Source organism: Dendrobates tinctorius, unplaced genomic scaffold, assembly GCF_039654945.1.
Source record: "Dendrobates tinctorius isolate UK_male_01 unplaced genomic scaffold, ASM3965494v1 ptg000087l, whole genome shotgun sequence".
Lineage (NCBI taxonomy): Eukaryota > Metazoa > Chordata > Amphibia > Anura > Dendrobatidae > Dendrobates > Dendrobates tinctorius.
Window position 1 is genome coordinate 6,280,229 of NW_027361755.1, and position 27,136 is coordinate 6,307,364.

A 27,136-nucleotide genomic window follows, 5' to 3' on the forward strand; every position below is an offset into this window, starting at 1 on the left:
GTCTATGGATCTCAGTGTTGCCAGCTGCACATTTAGATCCAGTATCTGGGCTTCCAAATGCACAACGTGCTCACATCTTGCACAGCAGTATGCACCCTCGACCGGCTGTTCAAGGATTTCATACATGCGGCAAGACGTGCACTGGATGGCATTGGCAATAGTGGAGCACATCCTAATGGGGATTGCACCAGACAATAAGATAAGCAAAAATAAATTAAAAAAAAAAAAAAAAAAAAGTATTAATATAACAGCAATTCAGTAAGACCTCCCTTGGAAACTCCCTGAATCCAAAGTCACTGAATTTCAAGTCACACACTTACCACAGTTCACACTTACTCTCAGGTCACACTCAGCTCGTTCACACTCGCTCAGGAAGAAGATTTAAAAGAGTTTTTTTTTCCCCTTTTACCAGCACACCACCTTGCTGCTCAATGCACTTCCAAAAGGAGTTGAACCCCAACCAGCTGCCCCTTATAAACCCTTAATTACTGTATGAACTCCCACCCTTAATTAACCCCTTGTGAATATAGTTACACCTCAAGATTTAAATGCAATATAGTTTACCCTTAAAGACACAGATAGTAAAATAAGAGATTAACCCTGAAGAGAGAAAATATAGGTTAAACAAGCTCCCAAAGCCCCGCAAAAATTGAACAGGCAGAAAGCACTCAGCAACTTACAATTCAGCAACTCACACAGGTATTTGTTAAAGGTTTTCCAAATACCTCTTCACTGAATTTCAAGTCACACACTTACCACAGTTCGCACTTACGCTCAGGTCACACTCAGCTCGTTCACACTCGCTCAGGAAGAAGATTTAAAAGAGTTTTTTTTTTTTTTTCCCCCTTTTACCAGCACACCACCTTGCTGCTCAATGCACTTCCAAAAGGCCGCTCAACGTGCATCCATCCGTATCCATCTACATTGGTTGGTTGCAAACACTATATAGGAGTAGATAGAGGAGCCTTTTTTCTGGCTTGTGCCCTTCATCTGCAGCCAGATTAGTATTACCCTATTTTTTGAAGCCTCATTTTTTGCATTGTAGGTTACCTTCCTGCATTGTAATAGCTCCAAAAAGTTAGTGATACTATCGCTTTCAAATCTTTGGTCACATCCTTTTAGTTTTTTTTAAAACAAAAAAACAAAATAAAGTTCACCAAACTCTCCATTTCACAGTTGTGTAGGCCACATTAGCTCCTATTAAAGTGTAACCCACACACACACTTCATAAAATTAGTGTTTCTTACACATGTTTCCAGCTGTTCAGGAATAAGCACACTAAGCCCCCCTTTGTACTTTTCTGCCTATCTTTATCAGTCTACCAAGATGAAGAAGGCAGGGAGCAAGGTACGTGGGCGTGGACATGGAGTTTCAGCAGGGAGAGTACGTGGGGATTCTGCAGGGAGAGGACGTGGGGATTCTGTGCCTGCTGCTGACACCAGTGAGTCAGCATCCCCCAGTTTCACCAGGCAACAGTACTTTATGCGCAGCTTTGTAGGACCTCGCCGTACCCCACTGCTGCGGGAGGAACAAATTGAAGCCGTTGTCGGATGGATGGCAGCTAACGCATCGACTTCAATGACTTCCATGTCCTCTCAGGGCCAGAGCACCGAAGAGCAACCATCTGTCTCTTCACCACCTGCCAAAGTGCCCAGGCAGTCAGAGAGCCCTGGACAGGAGCCATCACAGTCTCTACTTCTGTTCTCTGAATCTGTTGGCTTGGAAAGAGGGGGCCAGCCAAGCAGCATTCAAGAATGTGAAGAAGAGGGAGTATGCAGTTATGCACAACTTCTTTGTCCCTCTGAATCTGAAGAGGCGGGTGGGCCAGTGCCTATGGTCAGCACACCTCAGTACGCATCAGATGATGACGAGACTCAGGTGCCACTTTCTGGTGCGTACGGTGCTGGCGACACAACCCAGGAGAAGCAGGTGTTTGAAGAGGGGAGTGTAGATGATGAGGTCCTTGACCCATCATGGCGTGAGGAACAGGAAGGTGGTGGGAGCAGCTCTGAGGAAGAGATTCCCTGAACGGCCAAAACCGGAGGGAGAGGGAGGGGGCAGACTTGGTTGCCTGTAGCCTCCACTTCGGCACCCATTAGGAGCATTCCTCTTTCAAAAGCCAAAACGGGCGCTCCCAAGACTTGCAGTTCGTGCTCCTTTTTTGACACAGTTGCAGATGACATTTGCTTTGTCAAATGCAAGCTGTGTCATCAGAAAGTTAAAAGAGGGAAAAATGTCAGCAACCTCAATACCACAAATATGTGGAGATATGTGCGGACCAAGCACGAGGTGGAGTTACACAGACACACTGAAGATGTAGGCCAACGAACAGCACCACCTACCACCTCTTCAGCTCGTGTTGGGGCCTCTTCCTCCAGCTCACACACAGCTGGTTCGGCTTCCTCACAGGATCGTCAAGGAAGAACCTCTGGCACTGTTGTCTGGAGACCCAGTGACATTCCACCCACAGCACCACGTTCCCAGTCCTCCTCACACTCCCAGGCCACTCTACAGCCATCGGTAGCACAGGCCTGGGATAAAAGGCGGCCATACTCGGCAAACCATCCCCGAGCACAGGCTCTGAATGCTGGCATTGCCAAACTACTGGTCCTTGAAATGCTCTCATTCAGGCTGGTGGAGACTGACACCTGTCGTAACTTCATGGCATTGGCAGTCCCACAATACACCGTGCCCATCCGCTTTTATTTCAGCAGGCAAGCCGTCCCTGCCCTGCAAAAACATGTGGAGGGAAAAATAAAACATGCGCTACTAAACGCCGTCAGTAGCAAGGTCCACCTGACCACCGATGCGAGGACCAGTAACCATGGACAGGGACGATACCTTTCCCTCACTGCCCATTGGGTCAATGTTGTGAAGCCGGGTACAGATCTGGGGAGTGGCGCTGTACGTGTTCTGCCAACTCCACGGATTGCAGGAATCCAGTCTGTACACATTGACACCTCCTACTACTCAAGTTCCTCAGAAACAGTGCTGCAGGAGCCTGTTATGACCGATAAGAGCACAGCCGCGGCCAAACGTCAACAGGCCATACTGAAATTAATTTCTTTGGGGAATCGAAGCCACACAGCGCAGGAGCTCTGGAATGCCATCAAGCAGGAGAGCGACGTGTGGTTTGTGCCAGCGAATCTCCAGCCGGGCTTAGTAGTGTGTGACAATGGCCGAAATCTGGTGGCAGCTCTTGGCCTAGGCAACCTCACTCACATCCCATGTCTGGCACATGTGCTGAACTTGGTCGTGCAGAGCTTTCTGAGGGACTATCTGGATCTTGATGCACTGCTGCACAAGGTCCGCATAGAGTGCGCTCACTTGCGGCGTTCCAACACGGCAAGATCGCGCCTTGCTGCTCTGCAGCACCGATTACGCCTTCCGGAACATCGCATTATATGTGACCTACCCACCAGGTGGAATTCAACGTTACATATGTTGGAGCGGTTGTGTGAGCAGCAGGCAGCAGTCATGGAGTACCAGCTGCATCAGGCGCAAACAAGTCGCACTGTGCGCCGGTCACACTTCAGCACCACTGAGTGGGCCTCTATGAAGGACATCTGCCTCATTTTGTGTGCCTTCGATGATTCCACGCAGATGACGAGTGCAGATGATGCACTAGTCAGTATGACTGTCCTGCTTATCTGCATGCTTCAAAAAACACTGCAAGCACTAAGGGAGGAGGTTTTGGAAGAGGTGGAGGATGAGGAGTCACAAATGCCATCTGCTTCTGGACAGTCTGTGCTACGTGGTTCCTCACAAAGGCCTAGGCAGGGGACACTTTGTGAGGAGGATGAGGAGGAGTCAATGGAGGAGGAAGACGTCTCTCCAGAGGAGGGAGGTACACAATGCTCTAGTCAGTATGTACAGTGAGGGTGGGGTGATGCAGAGCAGGCAGAGATGACGACTCAAGCAGGGGACAGCGTTTCTTTGGCAGTTGGGAGTCTGCAGCACATGGTTGATTTCATGCTGCAGTGCCTGAGAAACGACCGCCGCATCGCCCACATTCTCAACACGACTGATTATTGGGTGTATACCCTCCTAGATTCTCGCTACCGGGACAACTTACAAAGCCTCATACCTGTCATGTCGGACACTGTTCGCACCAGGGTGTCCGGCAGACAGCGGTAATACCCCATCCTACCACATGGTTCTCAGCGGCGCTGGTTGGTCTTCTGATCCGGCTTGGATTGGGTTAACCAGGTTGTCATTCTGGCTGAGGGCTTAGCCGCGTCCTCTGTCTTTAAATTGCCCTGTGTGACTATGGGCGTCGCAGACTATAGCTCTTGCCTTGTGCTAAGCGATACCGGTCTGGAGTGGTGGTCTAAGGAGCATACGGTTGCTGGTGTAGTATATTCCATTGTTGCCATTTTGCCTCCCTGTGTTGTATTATTTGGTTGCCCTTGCACATTACTGTATTCCCCTGTGTGTACGCGGTGTGGTGCATTTCTGTTATCCCTGTCCATACTTATTAGTGGGGTCTGGTGTTTGGTCTCCTCACTGGGTGGAGGGTGGTGGGTTCAGCTTAGGGCTGGACAGGAGACAAGGACAGGGTGGAGGTCCAGGCAGGCACACCTTCAGTGTAAACCCTGGGTTGAGGGACAGACAGGGTTTCCCCTAGTCTGAGGGACACCGCAAGGGCCCCGGGGTTTCAGCCTAAAGTTACCTAGGCTTCCCATGACATTATAGTCGGCCCAATAAGAGAAAGAAAAAAAAAAATAGGAATTATTTACCATGGATCCTATAGTCTCCATAACCAAGCAGCTGGAGGCTCTGTCCATACAGGTCACTGAACTGAGGGGGGCAGTCCAGCAACAAGGCCTCTCAGTTCCTGCTGTGCAAACTGAGGCAGCAGTCAGGGCAGCTGAACCTAAGTTACCTCTCCCTGAACGATTTTCTGGTGATCGCTGTAAGTTCGTTGTATTTCGTGAATCCTGCAAATTGTATATTCGCATGCGTCCTCTCTCCTCAGGAAATGAGGCTCAGCGTGTGGGCTTGGTAATTTCCTTGCTGAGTGGTGATCCACAAGCATGGGCGTTTTCACTACCTTCTGATTCACCTGCATTTGAGTCCGTAGACTTTTTTTTCTGCTCTGGGTTTAATCTATGACGATCCTGACAGACTGGCATTAGCAGAGTCTAAAATACGCTCTCTACTCCAGGGTGAGCGACTGGCGGAGGATTATTGTACGGAATTTCGTCGCTGGGCTGTGGACACGCAATGGAATGACCCTGCACTAAGGAGTGAATTTTTGCATAGTGTTTCTGAAAGGGTTAGACAAGCTCTGCTAATGTATGAGACTCCCGCTTCTCTGAGGCTGCTATGGTGCTTGTAGTACGCATTGATCGCCGTTTTCGTCAGAGGTCGCAGGAGACATTGCCTGTGGGGGGAGGGGCAGTCTCTGGTGAGGTCGCCTCAGGTGAATCCATGGTACCTATGCAGATCGCTGGTATATCACATACACATAATAACAAGCATAAATGTCCCTTGCCCAGAAAGAAAGGGGTCTGGTTTTTTTGTGGCAAAAAAGGGCATTTTATTAATGCTTGCCCCCTGGTACCTAAGAAAGACATGCCGGCAGAAAACTGCTAGGCTCAGAGGGTTTGGAGGAGTCTAGTCTGAGCCTTTGCATATCCTCCGTGGTGGTCTCCCAGTGTATGCTCCCTGCCAAGGTAGTTATCGGGGGCCAAGAGCTGTCGATTACTGTATTTGTAGATAGTGGTTCAGCCGCTAATCTCATTGATGAACAGTTTGCGCTTACTGTGGGATTTAAGGTGGAGACGCTGCCTAATCCTATCCGGGTGGTTACCATCAATGCCTCCCCTCTCTCACAAGGGGAGAATAAAGAGTTTGTGGCTGATGAAAAACTCCACATTGGGGTCCTACACTCTGAGCGGGTAACATGTAAGGTGCTCAGTAATTTACCTGCTCAGATAGTTCTGGGGTTTCCATGGTTGTCTATGCACAATCCGGTGATTGACTGGAAAACCCCGGACATAATTCAGTGGAGCAGATACTGCCAGGAGAGTTGTCTGGCCACGTGTATCTCCGCTATGACTCCCAGCATCCCGGAGCCACTGCTGGACTTTGCTGATGTATTTTCTGAAAGAGGTTGTTCAGAGCTGCCACCGCACCGACCCTATGACTGTGCTATTAGGTTAAAACCGGGGGCCAAGTTACCAAAAGCCAGGATGTTTAATATCTCAGGTCCTGAGAGGCAAGCTCTCAAAGAATACATTGCAGAAAGTCTAAGCAAAGGGCACATCAGGCCTTCATCATCTCCATTGGCGGCGGGGTTCTTCTTTGTCAAGAAGAAAGATGGTGGATTACGCCCGTGTCTGGATTTCAGGGAACTCAACCAGATTACGGTTCGTGACCCCTACCCGATGCCACTGATACCCGATTTGTTCAACCAGGTTTCTGGTGCCAAATGGTTTTCCAAGCTTGACCTCAGGGGGGCGTACAATCTCATAAGAGTCCGTCAAGGGGATGAATGGAAGATGGCATTTAATACCTCTGAGGGTCATTTTGAGAATTTGGTAATGCCATTTGGGTTGACGAGCGCGCCAGCAGTTACTCACACGACCGTGATGCACACATAGAGCATGTTAGGCAGGTGTTGCAGTTGCTCAGGGAAAACAAGCTCTGTGCCAAGCTTCAGAAATGTGTATTTGTCGTCCAAGAATTACCTTTCTTGGGTTATGTAATTTCCACCTCAGGGTTTAAAATGGACACCGCTAAGGTGCAAGCGGTGCTGCATTGGGATCGGCCTGATAATCTCAAGGCGCTTCAGCGATTCCTGGGCTTTTCAAACTATTATAGGAAATTTATTAAGAATTTTTCTATGATTGCTAAGCCGCTCACCGACATGACTAAAAAAGGTACCAATTTTTCTGACTGGTCTGAGGCTGCTGTGCGCGCGTTTGAATTCCTCAAAACCAGTTTTGCTTCAGCTCCCATCCTGGTTCAGCCTGATCTCTCCCTACCACTTACCGTGGAGGTGGATACATCTGAGGTTGGAGTGGGGGCGGTACTGTCTCAGGGTCCATCCTTGGGCGAATTGCATCCGTGTGCCTACTTCTCCAAGAAACTGTCGCCGGCCGAGCGTAATTACGATATTGGTAACAGGGAATTGTTGGCCATCAAGTTGGCATTTGAGGAATGGCGACACTTCTTGGAGGGGGCTGTCCATCAGATTACTGTTATAACAGACCATAGGAATCTGCTTTATTTAGAGTCTGCTAAACGCCTGTCCCTCAGACAGGCTCGCTGGGCGTTATTCTTCACCCGGTTCAATTTTTTTGTGACATACCGACCAGGTTCTAAGAATACTAAGGCGGATGCCTTGTCCAGATGTTTTCCGGGTGGAGAGCCACGTGAGGATCCAGTGCCTATCCTCCAAAAGGGAGTTGTGGTCTCGGCTCTAACAAAAGAGGTTGAGGCAGAGATTGCTGATGCTCAGGAGGAGGTACCGCCGGATCTGCCTCCTAATAAATCATTTGTGCCACTACACCTACGCTTAAAAGTGTTAGGGGAACATCATGATACTGTCCTGGCGGGTCACCCAGGAGTTAAGGGCACTCTGGAACTTATATCACGTCGTTTTTGGTGGCCCAAAATCCGGCAGGACGTGGCCTCATATGTGTCAGCCTGTACCACGTGCGCACGGGCCAAGACACCACGCTCCCGTCCTGCTGGCACACTGCATCCTCTCTGTGTGCCCAGTAAGCCATGGACTGAGATTTCCATGGATTTCATTACGGATTTGCCCTCCTCGGCTGGGAACACGGTCATTCTGGTAATAGTTGATCGGTTCTCTAAAATGTCGCATTTCGTTGCTTTGCCATCTTTGCCCAATGCGAAGACCCTTGCTCAGGTATTTATTCGCGAGGTGGTCAGACTTCATGGTGTCCCGTCTGACATTGTATCTGATAGAGGTACACAATTTGTGGCAAAATTTTGGAGAGCTTTTTGTTCACGCCTAGGGATTAAATTGTCTCATTCATCGGCTTTCCATCCTCAGCCGAATGGGCAGACTGAACGTATGAACCAAAACCTGGAACAATACTTATGCTGTTTTGTGTCTGACAATCAGGAAGAGTGGTCGGCGTTTCTTCCTCTGGCTGAATTCGCGATAAACAATCATTATCAGGAATTGTCTGGGGAATCTCCTTTCTTTTGTGTTTATGGTCAACATCCCCAATTCTGTACCTTGCGCCAAGGGTGCTCTGCGGGCGTCCCTGAGGAGGACCAGTTGGGAGCACAATTGTCATCCGTTTGGAGGAGAGTAAAGCAGCGCTTGTTGAATGTAGGTTCTAGGTATAAACGTGTGGCTGACGGTAGACGTGTGCCTGGTCTGGACCTGTGTGTGGGTGATTGGGTGTGGTTGTCTACAAGGAACATCAAACTCAAAATACCATCGCTTAAGTTGGGGCCCAGGTTCATTGGTCCATTTAGGATCTCCGCAATTATCAACCCTGTGGCATTTCATTTAGAGTTACCTTCCGTATACAAGATACATAATGTGTTTCACAAGGCGTTACTTAAGAAGGTCGTGGGTGCTGTTGATGTTTCTCCCGTGCCACCACCTCCCATTTTGGTGGATGGCACGTTGGAGTTTGAGGTGTCCAAGGTGGTTGACTCTCAGGTGGTGCGTCACGCTCTACTGTACCTGGTCCACTGGCGTGGCTATGGTCCTGAGCAGAGGACTTGGGTGCCGGCCTCGGACATACATGCGGACCGACTGATTACAGTGTTTCATCGCCGCCATCCGGAAAAGCCGGGTCCTCGACATTGTGAGGTTCCTGGGGTCCCTCGTAGAAGGCGGGGTACTGTCATGTCGGACACTGTTCGCACCAGGGTGTCCGGCAGACAGCGGTAATACCCCATCCTAACACATGGTTCTCAGCGGCGCTGGTTGGTCTTCTGATCCGGCTTGGATTGGTTTAACCAGGTTGTCATTCTGGCTGAGGGCTTAGCCATGCCCTCTGTCTTTAAATTGCCCTGTGTGACTATGGGCGTCGCAGACTATAGCTCTTGCCTTGTGCTAAGCGATACCGGTCTGGAGTGGTGGTCTAAGGAGCATACAGTTGCTGGTGTAGTATATTCCATTGTTGCCATTTTGCCTCCCTGTGTTGTATTATTTGGTTGCCCTTGCACATTACTGTATTCCCCTGTGTGTACGCTGTGTGGTGCATTTCCGTTATCCCTGTCCATACTTATTTGTGGGGTCTGGTGTTTGGTCTCCTCACTGGGTGGAGGGTGGTGGGTTCAGCTTAGGGCTGGACAGGAGACAAGGACAGGGTGGAGGTCCAGGTAGGCACACCTTCAGTGTAAACCCTGGGTTGAGGGACAGACAGGGTTTCCCCTAGTCTGAGGGACCCCGCAGGGGCCCCGGGGTTTCAGCCTAAAGTTACCTAGGCTTCCCATGACAATACCACCGTTGAACCGGGAGCGTAAACTGCGGGAGTACCAAGACACAATGGTGCAGTCCATCATGTTCTCCATTCCAACCAACAGCAGTGTTGCTAGTGCTTTACAAAGCAGCTCTGTGTGTCGAGGCAGTGGAGGAAGCTCGGCACAAAGAGGGCGCAGAGGCAGCGCCTCAGCACAAGGCAAGACCACTATGGCCCAAATGTGGCAAAGTTTTGTGTGTCCGCCACAAATGTCTACACCATCACAGACGGCTCCAGTCAGCAGGAGGCAACGTTTCTGTCAGATGGTGACAGACTACATGTCTTGCCCTGTCAGTGTACTCCCAGATGGCTCTTCCCCCTTCAAGTTTTGGGTCTCAAAGCTGGATACATGGCCAGAGATTAGCCAGTATGCATTGGAGGTGCTGGCTTGCCCTGCTGCCAGTGTATTATCGGAACGCGTCTTTAGTGCCGCAGGTGGTGTACTAACAGACCGTTGCACGCAACTATCCTCCGATAACGTTGCCCGGCTTACTTTTCTGAAAATGAACAAGGCCTGGATCTCGCCAGAATTTGCCAGTCCTCTAACAGAATAAATAATTGGTTGGCAACATTATCCAGGTCTACTGTTGTGTTCATGTTTCTACCACCTGAACTGTAATCCCTGGGCTTCAACACAGCCAGATGTCGCTCAGAAGTGCCGTCTGGACAGAGAAAAACACTAGCTCCTGTGCTGCTGGGGTTCAGTAACGCCATCTGCTCCTCTGCTGTGTGGACGGCAAAGTCTCCTGCTCCCTCCACAATTGAACTACTACTGATTTTTAACCGTGCTCCACTTAGGTCTCTGGCTCCACTGTCTCTAGTATTTCCCCTGGCCTCCAACCCAGCCAGTTGCTGCTCTGAAGTGGCGTCTGCACAATCCACACTTGTTCCTGTGTTCCTGGGGCTCAGTCACGTCAGTTGATCCCCTGATGTGTGTCCAGCAATGTCTCCTGCTCTGTCCACATTCCCATTACTAGTATTGGGAAAGTGGACAGAGCAGGAGACCTTGCCGGACACACATCAGGGGATCAACTGACGTGACTGAGCACCAGTAACTCAGGAACAAGTGTGGATTGTGCAGACGCCACTTCAGAGCAGTAACTGGTGGGGTTGGAGGCCAGGGGAAATACTAGAGACAGTGGAGCCAGAGGCCTAAGTGGAGCATGGTTACAATCAGTAGTAGTGTACAACCGATATAAAACTTGCTTCAGGTAGTCCTCAGCCTGCTCCATGATTGATCCTGGGCTTCAACACAGCCAGTTGTTGCTTGGAAGTGCCGTCCACACAAAGAGAAACACAAGCTACTGTGTCAGTGGGGTTCAGTAACGCCAGCTGCTCCCCTGCTGTGTGGACGACAAAGCCTCCTGCTGCCTCCAAAATCACACTACATCTTACTTTCTACTCGCTCAAAGTAGGCCTCAGCCTGCTCCATGATTGATCCTGGGCTCCAACAACGCCAGTTGGTGTTCAGAAGTGCCGTCTTCACAGAGAAAAACTCACTAGCTTCTGTGTTAGTGGGGTTCAGTAACGCCAGCTGCTCCCCTGCTGTGTGGATGGCAAAGTCTCCTGATGCCTACACAGTCACACTACTACTGATTTTTAACCGCGCTCCACTTAGGCCTCTGGCTCCACTGTCTCTAGTATTTCCCCTGGCCTCCAACCTCGCCAGTTGCTGCTCCGAAGTGGCGTCTGCACAGTCCACACTTGTTCCTGTGTTACTGGGGCTCAGTCACGTCAGTTGATCCCCTGATGTGTGTCCGGCAATGTCTCCTGCTCTGTCCACATTCCGATTACTAGTAGTGGGAATGTGGACAGAGCAGGAGACCTTGCCAGACACACATCAGAGGATCAACTGACGTGACTGAGCACCTGTAACCCAGGAACAAGTGTGGATTGTGCAGACGCCACTTCTGAGCAGCAACTGGTGGGGTTGGAGGCCGAGGGAAATACTAGAGACAGTGGAGCCAGAGGCCTAAGTGGAGCATGGTTACAATCAGTAGTAGTGTACACAACTGATATAAAACTTGCTTCAAGTAGGCCTCAGCCTGCTCCATGATTGATCCTGGGCTTCAACACAGCCAGTTGTTGTTTGGAAGTGCCGTCCGCACAGAGAGAAACACTAGCTCCTGTGTCAGTGGGGTACAGTAACGCCAGTTGCTCCCCTGCTGTGTGGACGACAAAGTCTCCTGCTGCCTCCAAAATCACACTACATCTTACCTTCTACTCGCTGAAAGTAGGCCTCAGCCTGCTCCATGATTGATCCTGGGCTTCAACACAGCCAGTTGTTGCTCGGAAGTGCCGTCCGCACAGAGAGAAACACTAGCTCCTGTGTCAGTGGGGTTCAGTAACGCCAGCTGATCCCCTGCTGTGTGGATGGCAAAGTCTCCTGCTGCCTACCCAGTCACACTACATCTTACTTTGTAATCGTTACAAGTAGGCCTCAGCTTGCTGCATGATTGACCCTGGGCTCCAACATCACCAGCTGCTGCTCAGAAGTGTCTTTGGCACGGGTACTCCCTCCTGCCCAGCCTGGTTCCAGCACGCCTGCTGTTTCCGGGGATTGTCAACGTCACTTTGCCACCAAAACATTGTCCAGTCGTGTTGTGGTCGGGTTAGCCGAGTATATGGTGCCTGCAGTTTAGGTACTTCTTATGTGGAAGGCTGGTTCCGTAGTGCCAATAGGACAAGCACCCCCAGTAGTACTGTGGGTTTCGGTAACTGCGGCCGGATCGCGGCCTTGCAACGTTGTTTTTCAGGGGTAGCTTCTGCTACCCATCCGGGTTCCAGCACTGTCAGCTGGTTCTCAGCAGTGCCTTTGGCCTAGGTGCCTCCTTCTCGGTATCCGAGTTCCAGCAACGTCTGCTGGTCCTTGGTAGTGCTTTGTAGCACAGGTACCTCCTGCTTAGTAAGGCCGGTTTCACATTTGCGTTACAGGCCGCAGCGCCGGCCTGCGCACGGCCGCTGCTATGCCCCGCCCCCTGCCGCGCCTCTGGCAGCGTCAAACGCAACTTGTTGCAATTTGGTTGCGCTCGGCGCACCGTCAAAAGGACGCAGGCGCCGCCAAACGCATACTGTGCACGGCCTGCGTCCTCAGTGATAAAGATAGGAGACGCATGATGCATGCAGCGTCATGCGCCCGGAGGCGGAGCTACAGACGGAGGCGCAGCTGGGGGCGGGGCTTAGCGGTGGCCGTGCGCAGGCCGGCGCTGCGGCCTGTAACGCAAATATGAAACCGGCCTAACCTTGTTCCAGCACTGTCAGCTGGTCCATGGTTGTGCCATTGGCTCTTGTTCCTTCTGCTGCCACTCTGGGTACTAGCACCGTCAGCTGGTTCTCGGTAGTTCCATTGACTCTTGTAGCTTCTGCTACCCAACTGGGTTCCAGCACTGTCAGCTGGTTCTCGGCAGTGCCTTTGGCCTAGGTGCCTCCTTCTCGGTATCCGAGTTCCAGCAACGTCTGCTGGTCCTTGGTAGTGCTTTGTAGCACAGGTACCTCCTGCTTAGTAACCGTGTTCCAGCACTGTCAGCTGGTCCATGGTTGTGCCATTGGCTCTTTTTCTTTCTGCTGCCACTCTGGGTACCAGCACCGTCAGCTGGTTCTCGGTAGTTCCATTGACTCTTGTAGCTTCTGCTGCCCATCCGGGTTCCAGCACCGTCAGCTGGTCTTTGGCACGGGTACTCCCTCCTGCCCAGCCTGGTTCCAGTGCGCCTGCTGTTTCCGGTAGTGTCAACGTCACTTTGCCACCAATACATAGTCCTGTCGTGTTGCGGTCGGGTTAGCTGAGTCTATGATGCCTGCAGTTTAGGTGCTTCCTATGTGGGCTGCGGGTTCTGGTAATAAAGACTGGTTCAGTAGTGCCAATAGGACAAGCACCCCCTGTAGGACTGTGGGTTTTGGTAACTGCGGCCGGCTCATGGCCTTGCAACGTTGTTTTTCAGGGGTAGCTTCTGCTACCCATCCGGGTTCCAGCACCGTCAGCTGGTTCTCGGTAGTTCCATTGACTCTTGTAGCTTCTGCTACCCATCCGGGTTCCAGCACCATCAGCTGGTTCTCGGCAGTGCCTTTGGCCTAGGTGCCTCCTTCTCGGTATCCGAGTTCCAGCAACGTCTGCTGGTCCTTGGTAGTGCTTTATAGCACAGGTACCTCCTGCTTAGTAACCGTGTTCCAGCACCGTCAGCTGGTCCACTGTTGTGCCATTGGCTCTTGTTCCTTCTGCTGCCCATCCGTTTTCCAGTACCATCAGCTGGTTCTCGGCAGTTCCTCAGCCTTCTTGTACCTTCTGCTACTTTTCAAAGTTCACGCTTGTGGAAATGGTTTTTGGTTCTCTCTCTGGATCTCCCTGACGACGACCCTGAAGACGACGACCTTGAAGACCATACCAAAGAAGACCAAAAAGATGACCCTGAAGAAGATGACCAAGATGACAAAGAACATGAAGACAACCACCAAGATGCAGAACAAGAGACAGAAGACCAAGAAGTAGAAGAACAAAAAGCAGAAGGACCAAAAGCAGAAGAACATTAAGCATAAGACTAAAAATCAGAGCAAAAGATATTATCTAAACTCTAAGCATTAGAAGACTAAGCAGTGTATGGGGGGTGAGTCCGTTCCTCCTCGTGGTGCCCCTGGAAAATGCCTGCTGCTGCAGGCCAAACTGAACGCGGACAAATCCTGTTGTAAATCTTTTGTGACAGGCAGAATGGAAGATGTAATCTTCAAACTCTTATAGATAACAACTACAGGAATGCCTGTCACAAATAAGAATATGATGACGAAGAAGAAGAATAGGAAGAAGATGAAAAAGTAGAATATGAAGAAGAATAATAGTTGAATAAGAAGAATATGAAGAATGTAAAAAAAGAATAATAGGAAGAAGGTGAAGAAGAAGAAGATGAATAAGGTGAAGAAGAAGTTGATGAAAAAGATGCTGCTGCTGAGGATGATGAAGGAGAAAGTGTTGGCGAAATAAAAAAGAAGGTGAAGAGCATGGAAGTAGTGAAACATACATATCTAACAAAATATACAAAAGGTTAACAGTCAATATCTTTGTAACTCCGAAAATCTTTAAAAACAAAATTTATTCCTGCTATTCCATTTGATTGGGCTAAACCTCTATGCCTTCAATGTCTCCTCCACCTCCCCCAATACATTCTACATTATTCTTAGTTGTTTTTCTTCATGTAGAATTAAACTACAAGGAAAGAAAGGGTTTTTTTTTATTCCGATATTTCCGTTCCATTGACTTGAATGGGACTTCCGGGATCGGAATCAGCGATATCTGATACTTTTTTCATATCGGCTGATCCAATCCGATCCGATATTTTTCAATATCGGGTGGTATTGCTCAACACTATTCCCAACGTGCTCCATAAGGCTCTTTTGAAACCATTAGGTTCTTCCTCTAGGGAATCTCCATCTCCTCCACCACCCATTTCTATGGCTGGCCAGAATGAGTATGAGGTAGAAAGGATTGTGGACTCTCGCATGGTCCATCGCTCACTCCAGTATCTGGTCCATTGGAAGGGCTACGGTCCTGGGTTCTGGAGCGATCGGTCCATGCGGATCGGTTCATCCGGGCCTTTCATGCTCGTTGTCCTGGGAAGCCTGGGTGGCCGGTGCCCCCCTTGAGGGGAGGGTACTGTCATGATCCAGGTCAGGGTTTGCTTCCTGCTTTTCTTTCCCCGGCCTGGTCATGGAGAGGTCAACTTTTCCTGCCTCTTTTTGGTTCCTGGGTGGCTATTTATTGGTGCTGTCTATGGTAGCCTTTGTCAGTGATAATTCTGGTCCTTGGTTTGAGCAGCTGATCCGTATACCCTAATTATCCTTCTGTCTCTGACTTCCCGTGTGTCTGTCTGACCCGTTCAATACCCCTGACTTTGTGTACATTTGGTGATTTCCCTACAGTGTATGACTCAGCTTGAACTCGAACTCTGCCTCTGGTTTCTCTGTCTCTGGTACTATGTTCCCCTACTGGCTTTTGACCCACTGGCTTGTATCTTGACTTCTCTTTCCATCTCACGCTTTTGGATACCTTGCTCCCGTTTGGCTCTAACTTTTGGCTCGTCCCTGACCTTGTGCATTGCTGTGACCTCTGGTACTTCGTCTTCCCATTTGTTGCTGGCTCTGGCCTGTCTGACTACTCTGCCACCTTCTGGTGGCAGCCTGCACTTCTGCACTGAGGTGCTACACAGTAAATGCAACCCTTTTTCCCATAACCGCGCCCCCTGGTGGTAGCTCCGCAGTTACATTACAGCATGTCTAGTTAGTCCTGAAACGTCTACATGAGAATTGGTTCAAAAAATGTAAATTTGAACAAACCAGGACTCAATTTCTGGGATATATCATCTCCCCAGAAGGTCTGAGCATTGAGCCCAGTAAAAGCAGAGCTGTATTTGACTGGCCTACTCCAATAAATCTAAAAGACGTCCATCGCTTTATAGAATTTTTCAAGTTTCTACAGAAGTTTCATTTAAAACTTTTCATAAATCATTTCACCTATTACGTCACTCACAATGAAAACCAAAGTGTTTTCCTGGTCCCCAGAGGCACAAGTGGCTTTTGACAAATTAAAAACTCTTTCTCCCGCACTATTACTAGTCCATCCAAATCCTGAACTGCTGTTTGTTGTCGACATAGACACCTCACACTTATCACAGTGAGTTGGGGACAAGATGCAGCTTCCTCCATGTCCATTAGTTTCTCACACCATGTCATCTGCAGAGAAGAATTATGACATTGGAAATAAAGAACTTTTAGCTATTAAAGTCCCTGTCTCCGAATGGAGACATTTTTTGGAAGGTGCCAATCATCCAGTGACTGTCCTTACCGACCACAAACATTTAGACTTCATCCATACAGCTAAGAAGTTGTCTGCAAGACAAGCACATTGGGCCTTATTTTTCTCCAGGTTTAATTTTATAATTTCTGATCAGCCTGGTTCAAGAAACAGCAAGGTTGATGTTCTTTTCAATATATTTAGTGAAACTCAGAAAAGATCTAACACTGACTGTACCATTCTAACACCAAAAAATTTGAGGGGAATACTGGACACCAAAGAATTTTTAACAAAGAATAAAGATGGATACCAAACTGACTTTTTTCTTAACCATCCTTCTAAAGACATTGATCTTGTCTTGGTTAGGACATGGTTAATGTCTTGTTCTCACAGGGTTAACTTTTGCCGGCCTCTTTTTGGATCTGGGAGGGGTATTTATACTCACTCCAAACTAGCATTCTCTGTCAGTTATACTGCTGTTCTGGTGTGTCTGACCCCTGGTGTGCGTTTACTCTGCGTTGTTTGTTTGCTTCCCGTGTATGACCTGGCTTGTTCCTTCACTCTGTACTCCGTCTCTCGTTTTTGTGCCATTGTCTTTTCTGGTTCTGACCTCCTGGCTTGGCTATCATTACTCCATTACAGGTTACCCCTATTGTACCGTCTAATGCCCGTTCTGGTTTTCTGATCTATTGCTACGTCCTCACTGTCCTTTCTGTCTAATCCTTTGGTACGGTATTGCTATCTCGTGCTTTGACCTTGGCTTGATCTGGTTTCCACCCCTGTCTATGCCCCTTGGTAACATTGTCCTGTAGTTACCTTTCTAGGAGTTTCCCTGCAGCTCCTAGCTCTGTGGAGCTTAGGCCACGCCCCCAGCATTCACGTGCTTCAGGTCCTGGAGCATGCATTGTCACCACTGCTGCCCTCTCCGCAGGTATCTTTGTGCACAGTCTTTGTACTCAGGACACGCGCACTGGCTCAGTGAGCAAGTGCAGTGCGGTGTTCCTGACATTATAACTGACCGTTTCAGTTTTTTTTTTCTCTGAAGAGAAAAAAAAGTGTGTGTTATCCTCATGGATCCCATACAAGCTTTGGCTGATCAGGTCAAGCACCTGACCCAAATGTTCCATAAACTCAATGTGGAACAGCGCACGATGGCCCATACCCAGCAACAGTTGGTGGTTACTGTGCAGGGGGCTGTCGATGCAGGGGCTTCTAGTTCTGGGGGTAGAGATGTGTCATTAGAGGATGCCATGATGCAGGCGGTCCGTATGGACCAGAGACTCCGTGCTAGAGGAATGATGCAAGAAGAGTCTCCCTTGTACCCCAAATTGTGTGACTCTGCACCTGTATCTGAGCCCATGGAGGTTGGGTCAGTCTCGGTTAAGGAAAAAGAGAGAAGGCACCGTAGAGACAACCTACTATGCTTTTACTGTGGAGCCTCAGAACATTGGAAAAGGAATTGCCCCTCCTGCCCTTCTTCAGAGAAACCATCAGAGAAACGACTGAGTCTGGGCAACAATCGAGGAGGTTGTCCAGACTCCCAGGTACATTTTTTCTCTCGCACAAAAATGGTGCTCCAGGTTGAATTGGAAATTGCTGGCGGTCCTGTTATGACCACCGCCTTTGTTGACTGTGGTTCCTCCATTAGTCTGGTTGATGCCCAAGTTGTGACTTTTAATAAGATAGGGACAGTCAGGTTAAAAGACCCTGTTAAAATTGTGGCTGTGGATTCATCCCCTCTTACCCGGGATGGAATTTGTTTTATGTCTGAAGTTTTTTCTATGAAAGTGAGTTCCACTCATGTGGAAAATTTAAGTTGTTTCATTATGAATAATCTGCCTGTAGGACTGGTATTGGGAATGCCCTGGTTGCAATGTCACAATCCTCTTATTGATTGGGTGAAGGGGGAGATCACCCGATGGGGATGTAATGATATTGATCTGTGTTGTAACCTGGTTCCTTTTGTCAATCCGATAAATTCTGTATCTGTGTCATCTGTCGGTCTGGAGGGTATTCCGGAGTACCTGAGAGACTTTGAAGACGTGTTTTCCGAAAGCGAGGCTGAGGCGCTCCCACCACATAGACCATATGATTGTGCTATCGATTTAGTACCTGGAGCCAAATTACCCAAGGCTCGTTTGTTTAATTTGTCCAGGCCTGAGCACCAAGCTATGAAAGAGTACATTAAAGAAAGCCTTCGCAAGGGGCATATTCGGCCCTCGGTCTCCCCCGTGGCAGCGGGGTTTTTCTTTGTAAAGAAAAAAGATGGTGGGTTGCGACTGTGCCTCGACTTTCGAGAACTGAACAAAATTACTGTTAAGAACACGTACCCTCTCCCGTTGATTCCTGATCTATGCAATCAGCTCACGGGGGCCAAATGGTTTTCTAAGCTCGATCTACGAGGGGCTTATAACCTTATAATGATCTGGGAGGGGGACGAATGGAAAACAGCGTTCCTGACAACTGAGGGGCTGTTTGAAAACCTGGTTATGCCCTTTGGCCTCACTAACGCTCCTGCGGTTTTTCAGAATATTATTAATGTTGTTTTTTCGGACTTGATTGGACGTTACGTAGTCATTTACCTGGATGACATCTTGATTTACTCTGAGGACAGTCAGTCACACTTGCATCATCTGCGTACGGTGCTTATGAGACTCCGGGAGAACAATTTGTTTGCTAAGCTGGAGAAGTGCTCATTTTTTATGCAAGAACTGTCTTTTCTGGGTGTAATTGTATCCGTAGAGAGATTCCGCATGGTTCCAGGGAAGGTTCAGGCCATTACAGATTGGGTGCAGCCTCATGACCTGAAGGGGTTGCAGCGATTTCTGGGCTTCGCTAATTATTATAGGAAGTTCATTAAAGGGTTCTCGCCGGTGGTAAAACCCTTGACGGACCTCACTCTTAAAGGGGCAGATGTAAAAAATTGGTCCGTAGCCGCAAAAAGTTCCTTCCTGGCATTAAAGAAGTATTAAGTATTAAGCCCCTGTGTTGGTACAACCCAATTCGTCAAGACCTTTTATCGCCAAGGTCGATGCATCGGAGGTGGGGGTGGAGGCAGTATTGTCACAGGGCCCCTCTACCCTGACTAACCTCAAACCCTGTGCCTTTTTCTCTAAGAAGTTCTCTTCGGCCGAGAGAAACTATGATGTCGGTAACAGGGAATTGTTTTCAGTTAAATTGGCCTTCGAACAATGGAGACATATTTTGGAGGGGGCCGCTCATCCCATTACAGTCATCACTGATCATAAAAACCTGGCCTATATCGAGTCTGCTAAGAGACTGACCCCCAGACAGGCTCGGTGGGCACTTTTTTTTTTCTTGATTTCATTTTACCATAACGTTCCGACCAGGGTCTAAAAATGTAAAGGCTGATGCCGTATCCCGAAGTTTTGATTCTGTTTCCCCTTCAGAACCTCCTTCCTCCATTCTTCAACCGGGAGTGGTTGTAGCCGAAATCTCATCTGAGTTACAGAGAGAGATTCTGGAAGCACAAGCACAAGCTCCCAGGAATAAACCCCCAAGTAAATTGCTTGTACCTGAACAATTCCGTTCCACACTCCTTCAAGAATTTCATGACTCTGTGTTAAGTGCACACCCTGGCATTGCAGCTACCCGGGGGGCAGTAGCTAGGGGTTTTTGGTGGCCCTCTATGGATAGTGATATAAAAAGGTTTGTGAATACTTGTGGGGTGTGCGCGCGCTCTAAAAGCTCTCAGGTCAAGCCGGCCGGGGAATTGGTGCCTTTGCCAATTCCGGATAAACCATGGACACACCTGTCCATGGACTTTATCACTAATCTTCCACCTTCCAAGGGCAACTCAGTGGTATGGGTAGTGGTTGATAGGTTTTCTAAGCAAGCCCACTTTGTGCCGTTACCTGCATTACCATCCGCTGAAACCTTGGCCCGCTTGTTTATACAGCACATTGTTCGACTGCATGGAGTGCCTGTGAACGTGGTGTCGAACAGGGGTGTGCAATTTGTGGCCAGGTTTTGGAGAGCGTTTTGTATGAAGTTGGGGGTCACGTTGTCATTCTCCTCTGCCTATCACCCGGAATCCAACGGACAAACGGAACGCACCAACCAGTCATTGGAGCAGATTCTGAGATGCCTGGCCTCCTCCAGACAGGACGACTGGTGTGAGGTATTACCCATGGCAGAATTTGCATTCAACTGTCAGATTAATCAGTCTACCGGAAAGTCTCCCTTTCTGGTCAATTATGGGTTTGTTCCGTAGTTTGGGGAATTTTTTCGTATGGATTCGGATTGCCCTGGTGCCGAGGAGATGGTACAACAATTAAAAACCCTCTGGAAGGAGGTACAGGAGAACATCTCCAAAGCCCAGAAAAAGTTCAAACATTTTGCAGACAGGAGGAGGGGGTGGTTCCTGCATTGACAGTGGGGGAAAAAGTCTGGTTGTCCACCCGTAACATCAAACTTAAAATACCCTCTATGAAGATGGGCCCCAAATTTATTGGCCCATACAAGATCGTAGAGGTCATCAACCCGGTGGCATACAGATTACAGTTGCCCTCCTCCTTCAAAATATCTAATGTCTTCCACAGGTCCCTATTAAAACCTGTGGGGACAGTTAGAGAAGATCCCTCATCTGTGGCTCCACCAGTGTTGGTAGAGGGTCAACTGGAGTACGAGGTAGGGCGCATCACTGATTCGCTGTGGGTGCGCCGGAGACTTCAGTACCTTATCCATTGGAAGGGATATTCCGATGAGGATCGGTCGTGGCTTCCAGCCAGTTCGGTGCACGCTGATCGACTGGTGCAGGCTTTTCATGCCAGGTACCCTGAGAAACCTGGGGGTCCAGTGGCCCCCCATTAAGAGGGGGGTACTGTCATGGATAGGACATGGTTAATGTCCTGTTCTCACAGGGTTAACTTTTGCCGGCCTCGCTTTGGATCTGGGAGGGGTATTTATACTCACTCCAAACTAGCATTCTCTGTCAGTTATACTGCTGTTCTGGTGTGTCTGACCCCTGGTGTGCGTTTACTCTGCGTTGTTTGTTTGCTTCCCGTGTATGACCTGGCTTGTTCCTTCACTCTGTACTCCGTCTCTCGCTTTTGTACAATTGTCTTTTCTGGTTCTGACCTCCTGGCTTGGCTATCGTTACTCCATTACAGGTTACCCCTATTGTACCGTCTAATGCCCGTTCTGGTTTTCTGATCTATTGCTACGTCCTGACTGTCCTTTCTGTCTAATCCTTTGGTACGGTATTGCTATCTCGTGCTTTGAACTTGGCTTGATCTGATTTCCACCCCTGTCTATGCCCCTTGGTAACATTGTCCTGTATTTACCTTTCTAGGAGTTTCCCTGCAGCTCCTAGCTCTGTGGAGCTTAGGCCATGCCCCCAGCAATCACGTGCTTCAGGTCCTGCAGCATGCATTGTCACCACTGCTGCCCGCTCCGCAGGTATCTTTGTGCACAGTCTTTGTACTCAGGACACGCGCACCGGCTCAGTGAGCAAGTGCAGTGCGGTGTTCCTGACAGATCTTTTTTTAAGGAGGGGTTTTGGATGCAGAACAATCAAATTTATGTACCCAAATCTGCTCGACTTGAAGTCCTCAAACTTCTAGACTTGTAGGACACTCTGGAGTCACGAAAACACAAGAACAAAGCTTTGTTCTATTTGGTGGCTTTATTGTAGGAAGGATGTGAGATAATATGTTTCCTCCTGTTTAACATGTGCATGGAACAAGAAGCCAAGCTCCTCACCTCTAGGACTCCTTCAACCTCTTCCAGTTCCATCTAGGTCTTGGAGATCAATCTCAATGGATTTTATCGTGGACCTCCCTCTAAAGAAATGACATATATCCTTGTTGTGGTGGATCAGCTCACAAAGATGGCCCATTTTATTTTAGCCAAAAGGATTCCTACAGCTGAACAAACCACAGAGTTAGTGGTCATATAGATATTTAGGCTTCATGGAATTCCTGACAATGTAATGTCTGATAGAGATGTTCAGTTTACATCAAAATTTTGGAAAAGCTTCTGTACAGCTCTAGGAGATACTGTCAATTTGTCTACTGCGTTCCACCCGCAATCCAATGGCCAGACTGAAAGAACTAATAAAACTCTTGAACAATACCTGCGCTGTTTTATTTCCTACCGACAGGATGACTGGGTGGACTATTTACCAACAGCAGAATTTGCCTATAATAACTCCAGGCACAGTTCTACATCCCAAAGCCCATTTTTTGCTAACTATATCTTGCATCCGGTATTTATTCCTAATCTTCCACTGAATTCTTTGTTTCCTGCTGGTACTGACAGACTTACAAAGTTGTGGAAAGCTCAGGAAGAACTACCTGAGAAGTTCCAAAAGGCCCAAGAAGATTACAAAGAAACAGAGGATAAAGATCACTTAGGCTAAGTGCACATGTACCGGAACTCTCGTGGAAATTACCGCGAGAATTCCGGAATTCCAGTCCGCTGGAAAATCGCATTTTAAATTCCCGCGATTTTCCCGCGGAAAAACTAGCATTTTGCAAGCGTATTTAGCTTGCAAAATGCTAGCGTTCTCCAAGCGATCTGTAGCATCGCTTGGAGAACTGATTGACAGGTTGGTCACACTCGTCAAACATAGTGTTTGACAAGTGTGACCAACTTTTTACTACTGAGGCCGCCTATGCAGCATCAGTAGTAAAAGATAAAATGTAAAAAAAAATAAAAAATACTGTTATTCTTACCTTCCGACGTCCCGCGCAGGCGTTCCCAGTAATCCTTTGCGAAAATGCCCGCGATGACGTCCGTTCTCGCGGGATCGCGACGTCTCGCGGTAATTCGCGAAGACGTCGCGCGAATGACCGCGAGACTTCGTGATCCCGCGAGATCGGACGCCATCGGGGGCATTTTCGCAAAGGCTTACTGGGAACGGGAGCGTGGAGAGAGGCGGGAAGGCTGCGCGGGACGTCAGAGGGTGAGAATAACAATATTTTTTATTTTATAATTCTATTTTTTACAGGGATATGGTACCCAAAGCTCGGAGGACAGTCTCCTCTCCTCCGGACCGTGGGTGCCATCCGCAATTGTTCTGCTTACTTTCCGCATGTTGTGCACAGCCACATGCGGGAAGGAAGCGGAACAATGCATTCCTATGGGTGCGGGATCGCCGCGATTCCGCAAAATAATGAGCATGCTGCGTTTTTTACCGCAAAGCGATTCCGCCGCGGTAAAAACCGCAGCATTAGCACAGCACTGCGGAATCCCATAGGAATGCATGGGATGCTTATTTTTCGCGTTTTCGCGGCAAAATCGCGCAGTTAAAACTGCCGCGGAAACGCGAAAAAAACGCCACGTGTGAACTCAGCCTTACTGTTCAGATTGGTGACAAGCTTTGGCTGAAAACAAACATACCGTGTTCTAAGTTGGGTCAAAAATTCATAAGACCTTTTCAAATTTAAGCACAATTAACATAGTTGCTTTAATTTTAAAACTATATAACAGCCTGAGAATACAGTCTGTATTCCATGTATTGTTAGGCAAACCATTCAGTGAGAACCCATTTTCAGGAAGAACTCAGTCTCCTCCTCCTCCAGAAAAAGTCCATGGTGAACAAGAGCACATTGTGGATACAATTCTAGACTCTAGAAGATTTAGAGTAAGATTGCGATATTTGGTGCAATAGAGGGGTTACGGACCAGAAGATAGTTCATGGGAGCCGGTGGGCAATGTCCTTACACCCAAGCTTGCAAGAGCCTTTCAAAAGAGACATCAAGAGAAGCCAGCACCTGAGATGTCCAGAAGCCATCCTGAAAGGAGGAGAGTACTGTCAGAATTAGAACCCAGCAGCTCTTGTGCACCAGGTGGCACCATTTCCCTCTGAGCTATTCAGCTCACTGGACAGTTCCTTGCTAAACCAGATACTAGTACCTGTGTGGCTCCTGATTGACTTCATCCTGAGTTCTTGATTATTTCCACCCTGTTCCTGATTGGCTCAACCATGTGATCTCTTGATTAAACACCCTACTTAAACCTGGCACTGCACTTCCTTGCTAGATTATTGAGCTCCCAGCCTTTAGTCTAGCTTCTTTAGTCTAGCTTCTTACCACCTGCTGCTTATCCTCAAGATCCTACTGCTGCTCCGTGTACTGACCTCTGGCTATATCTTGACTATGTTGCCTGCTTATCCTCCCAACTATACTGCAGTTATGTGTATCGACCTCTGGCTATATCCTGAATATGATTCCTGCTTATCTTCCCAACTACACTGCTGCACCGTGTACTGACCTCTGGCGATATCATGAGGACGCAATCTGCCGGTTCTGTCCCAAGTGGTTGCAATATCACTACTCCAACCTAGGTCAGTATTTCTAGTCTTTAACATGATAATTTACCAAACTGCACCCAAGTTTAGCTTTGAGGAAAAATGCTTTGGAACCCAAACACGAATCCGAATGTGCTACATTCGTGCCGAATTTGAGATTGACTAACATTTTCCCAACAAGTTTTCTCATCTCTAATCCCAATCTCATGAACACAGATGAAGATGTGATCAAAGTACCGTAACAGTACAGCACAGGTCTTTTCAAAACTCAGTTATGCATTCAATTTTTATGGCATAGATCATCATAGGGTTAATTGTATATGTTGGCTTCACTTGGTACAAATTTGCTTGCATGTCCTATTCCATTGGCCATAAAAGAGGTCTCTGGCCAATGGAATAGGCATATAGCAATGGATGATGGCAGGTCAGATGATGTTCTCTTGGTCCCACACAGTGCCCACAGACCATTGTCGTGGCTAAAGGAAGGGGATGCAAGATAGATTTGCACCAACTCTCCAGGTGCCATAAAAGATTCATACTTATAGCCTAAAATAATCATATTGCAATTTTCAACTCAATGCGAACTATATTTTACATTACAAAAATACATAATTTTAATTTAAATCCTTAGAAGGAAACTCACTAGGCAAAACATATTTTAGGAGAGAGTACAAAGTATATATAACACAAGAATTTTCTTTGAAATTCTTTGTCATGCATCATCTCTCAGCCTCTGCATTGAGAATAGCACAGTGTATCACTATATACTGAGATGTTTCTCTAACACCAAGTTATAATTAAGTTGCTATTAATATTACACATACCTTATTATAACTTCTAATTGGATTTAAGTAGTCTTTATTTGTCTGGTTGTCGATGTTTCCTAATATATTGCATAGTACACCAGCTTCTTCTGACTGGCTCATGTGGTAGCGTTCTATATTAATGAAATGTGCAATAACGTGAATGGCTGCAATAGAAATATTCTGAAATGAATAAACAGATATGCATTGGAGTTTTCAGACAACACTGTAATTGAATGGAGACTGATTGTGTAATATTAAGCTTTTCACTTTACATACAGAACTGCAAAAAATTACTAACAAAGATATGAAATGGCAGAAGAGCTATCTGCAATACACTAAGGTTGTGGTCCTTACAAATGCCCATGGTAACAGCTTCTTGGCTTCTCAGTCATTAGTCTTTTACCTGTTGCCCATTGAAATATGATTTTCCTTGAGATGATAGGAATGAAAACTGATCCAAAGGGACACATTTTTGTCGAAAAAAATACAATACCTCAATCATGTCAATTCCTCTGTGCTCCATGAATCTCTATAAAAAGGTCACAGTTTTGTTTCACCCAATATCATCACTTGGTTAAATCTAATTACATCTAGCACTGACAGTACAAAATCGTGGGCAGCAAATATTGACTTCCTATGCCGAAATAAGATAGTGCAGTGTGTTAGGTTTTCCAGCATGAGAGACTATTCTCAGTGCTTTTCTCAGCTATATATACAATACAAAAAGGTCATAAAAGGGAGATCCCTTCTATTTATTCATAGTCTCTAAGGGTATATTCACATGGCATCTTTTAGATGCCGGGGAACCTGCTGTTTTTTTAAGGTGAAACCTCTTTAGGAAGACACCAATTGGCAGTGTTCCTGAAGCGTCATCGTCAGCGACTTTACAGATGTTTTTGCAGCAGCTCCCCCACTGACAGTTTTTGCTCTATACATTCCAGTGTAAAAAGTGGGTGGTTGAAAAATGGACAGGTCTTAAACCGTTTCAGGGTTTCGAAGCATGTTCACAGAAATGTCATTTGGACATTGCTGTGCATCATGTTCATCTTATGGGGCACTTTTGAAGCACTTTTAAATGCAGATTCCACCTGAAACAGCAATATGTACTCTAATTCCGTTTTTAAAAGTCTGCGGACCTGTCTTTTTGTTTGCTTTCATCTTCAAAACATAAGTCCAAAATGAGAAATTTGTCTAACACTGAATATATAGTGAATATATAGGTGAAATTAAGACAGCCAGAAGTTTTAGATGACACTACTTTTTGTGTTTGTAAGATCTTAGAAATTTTTTCTTTTTTTTCTTTTAAATATTAGGTATATTAAGGTAAGCTTACAAATATGAGCGTATATAATCTTTTTCTTAATATTTGCTTTCTTTAGACAAAACTATAAATATTTAATTCAAATAAATTGAAACCTTGTATTTTAATAAATTGAGGCGGAAACAAACATTTAGTAACTCAGTTTAGAAAGTTACCCTGCTATGCAGAAAATAAAAATTTAAAGACATTTGAAATGTTTTCACAATATGAGATGCACATTCTTCACCGTGAAATGATAAGCAGCAGCACAAAATCAACAATGGCACAAAACAATTAAGGCATTTCCAGTTAAGAACTTTTGATGCCACATTGCAAAGTTCTTAATATAATTTGGTAATTAACTTTTAATAATTAGCAGGAGGCAAGTTGTAAAAGTGACTGAGGCATAGGGCAGACTGATGCAAATTTGCAGGCTCTTACTGTCATGGGAAGCCTAGGTAACTATAGGCTAAAACCCCGCGGCCCCTGCGGTGTCCCTCAGACTAGGGGAAACCCTGT

General features: G+C 47.4%; 1 protein-coding gene across 1 annotated transcript in view; it reads right to left on the reverse strand.

The window, feature by feature from the left end:
- Positions 1–27,136, reverse strand: part of NOX3 (NADPH oxidase 3) — a 635,497-nt gene that overhangs the window by 325,698 nt on the left and 282,663 nt on the right. Inside the window, exon 5 of the mRNA XM_073585751.1 lies at positions 25,336–25,481. Coding sequence (XP_073441852.1) covers positions 25,336–25,481 — 146 coding nt within the window. The remainder of the gene's footprint in view (positions 1–25,335; positions 25,482–27,136) is intronic.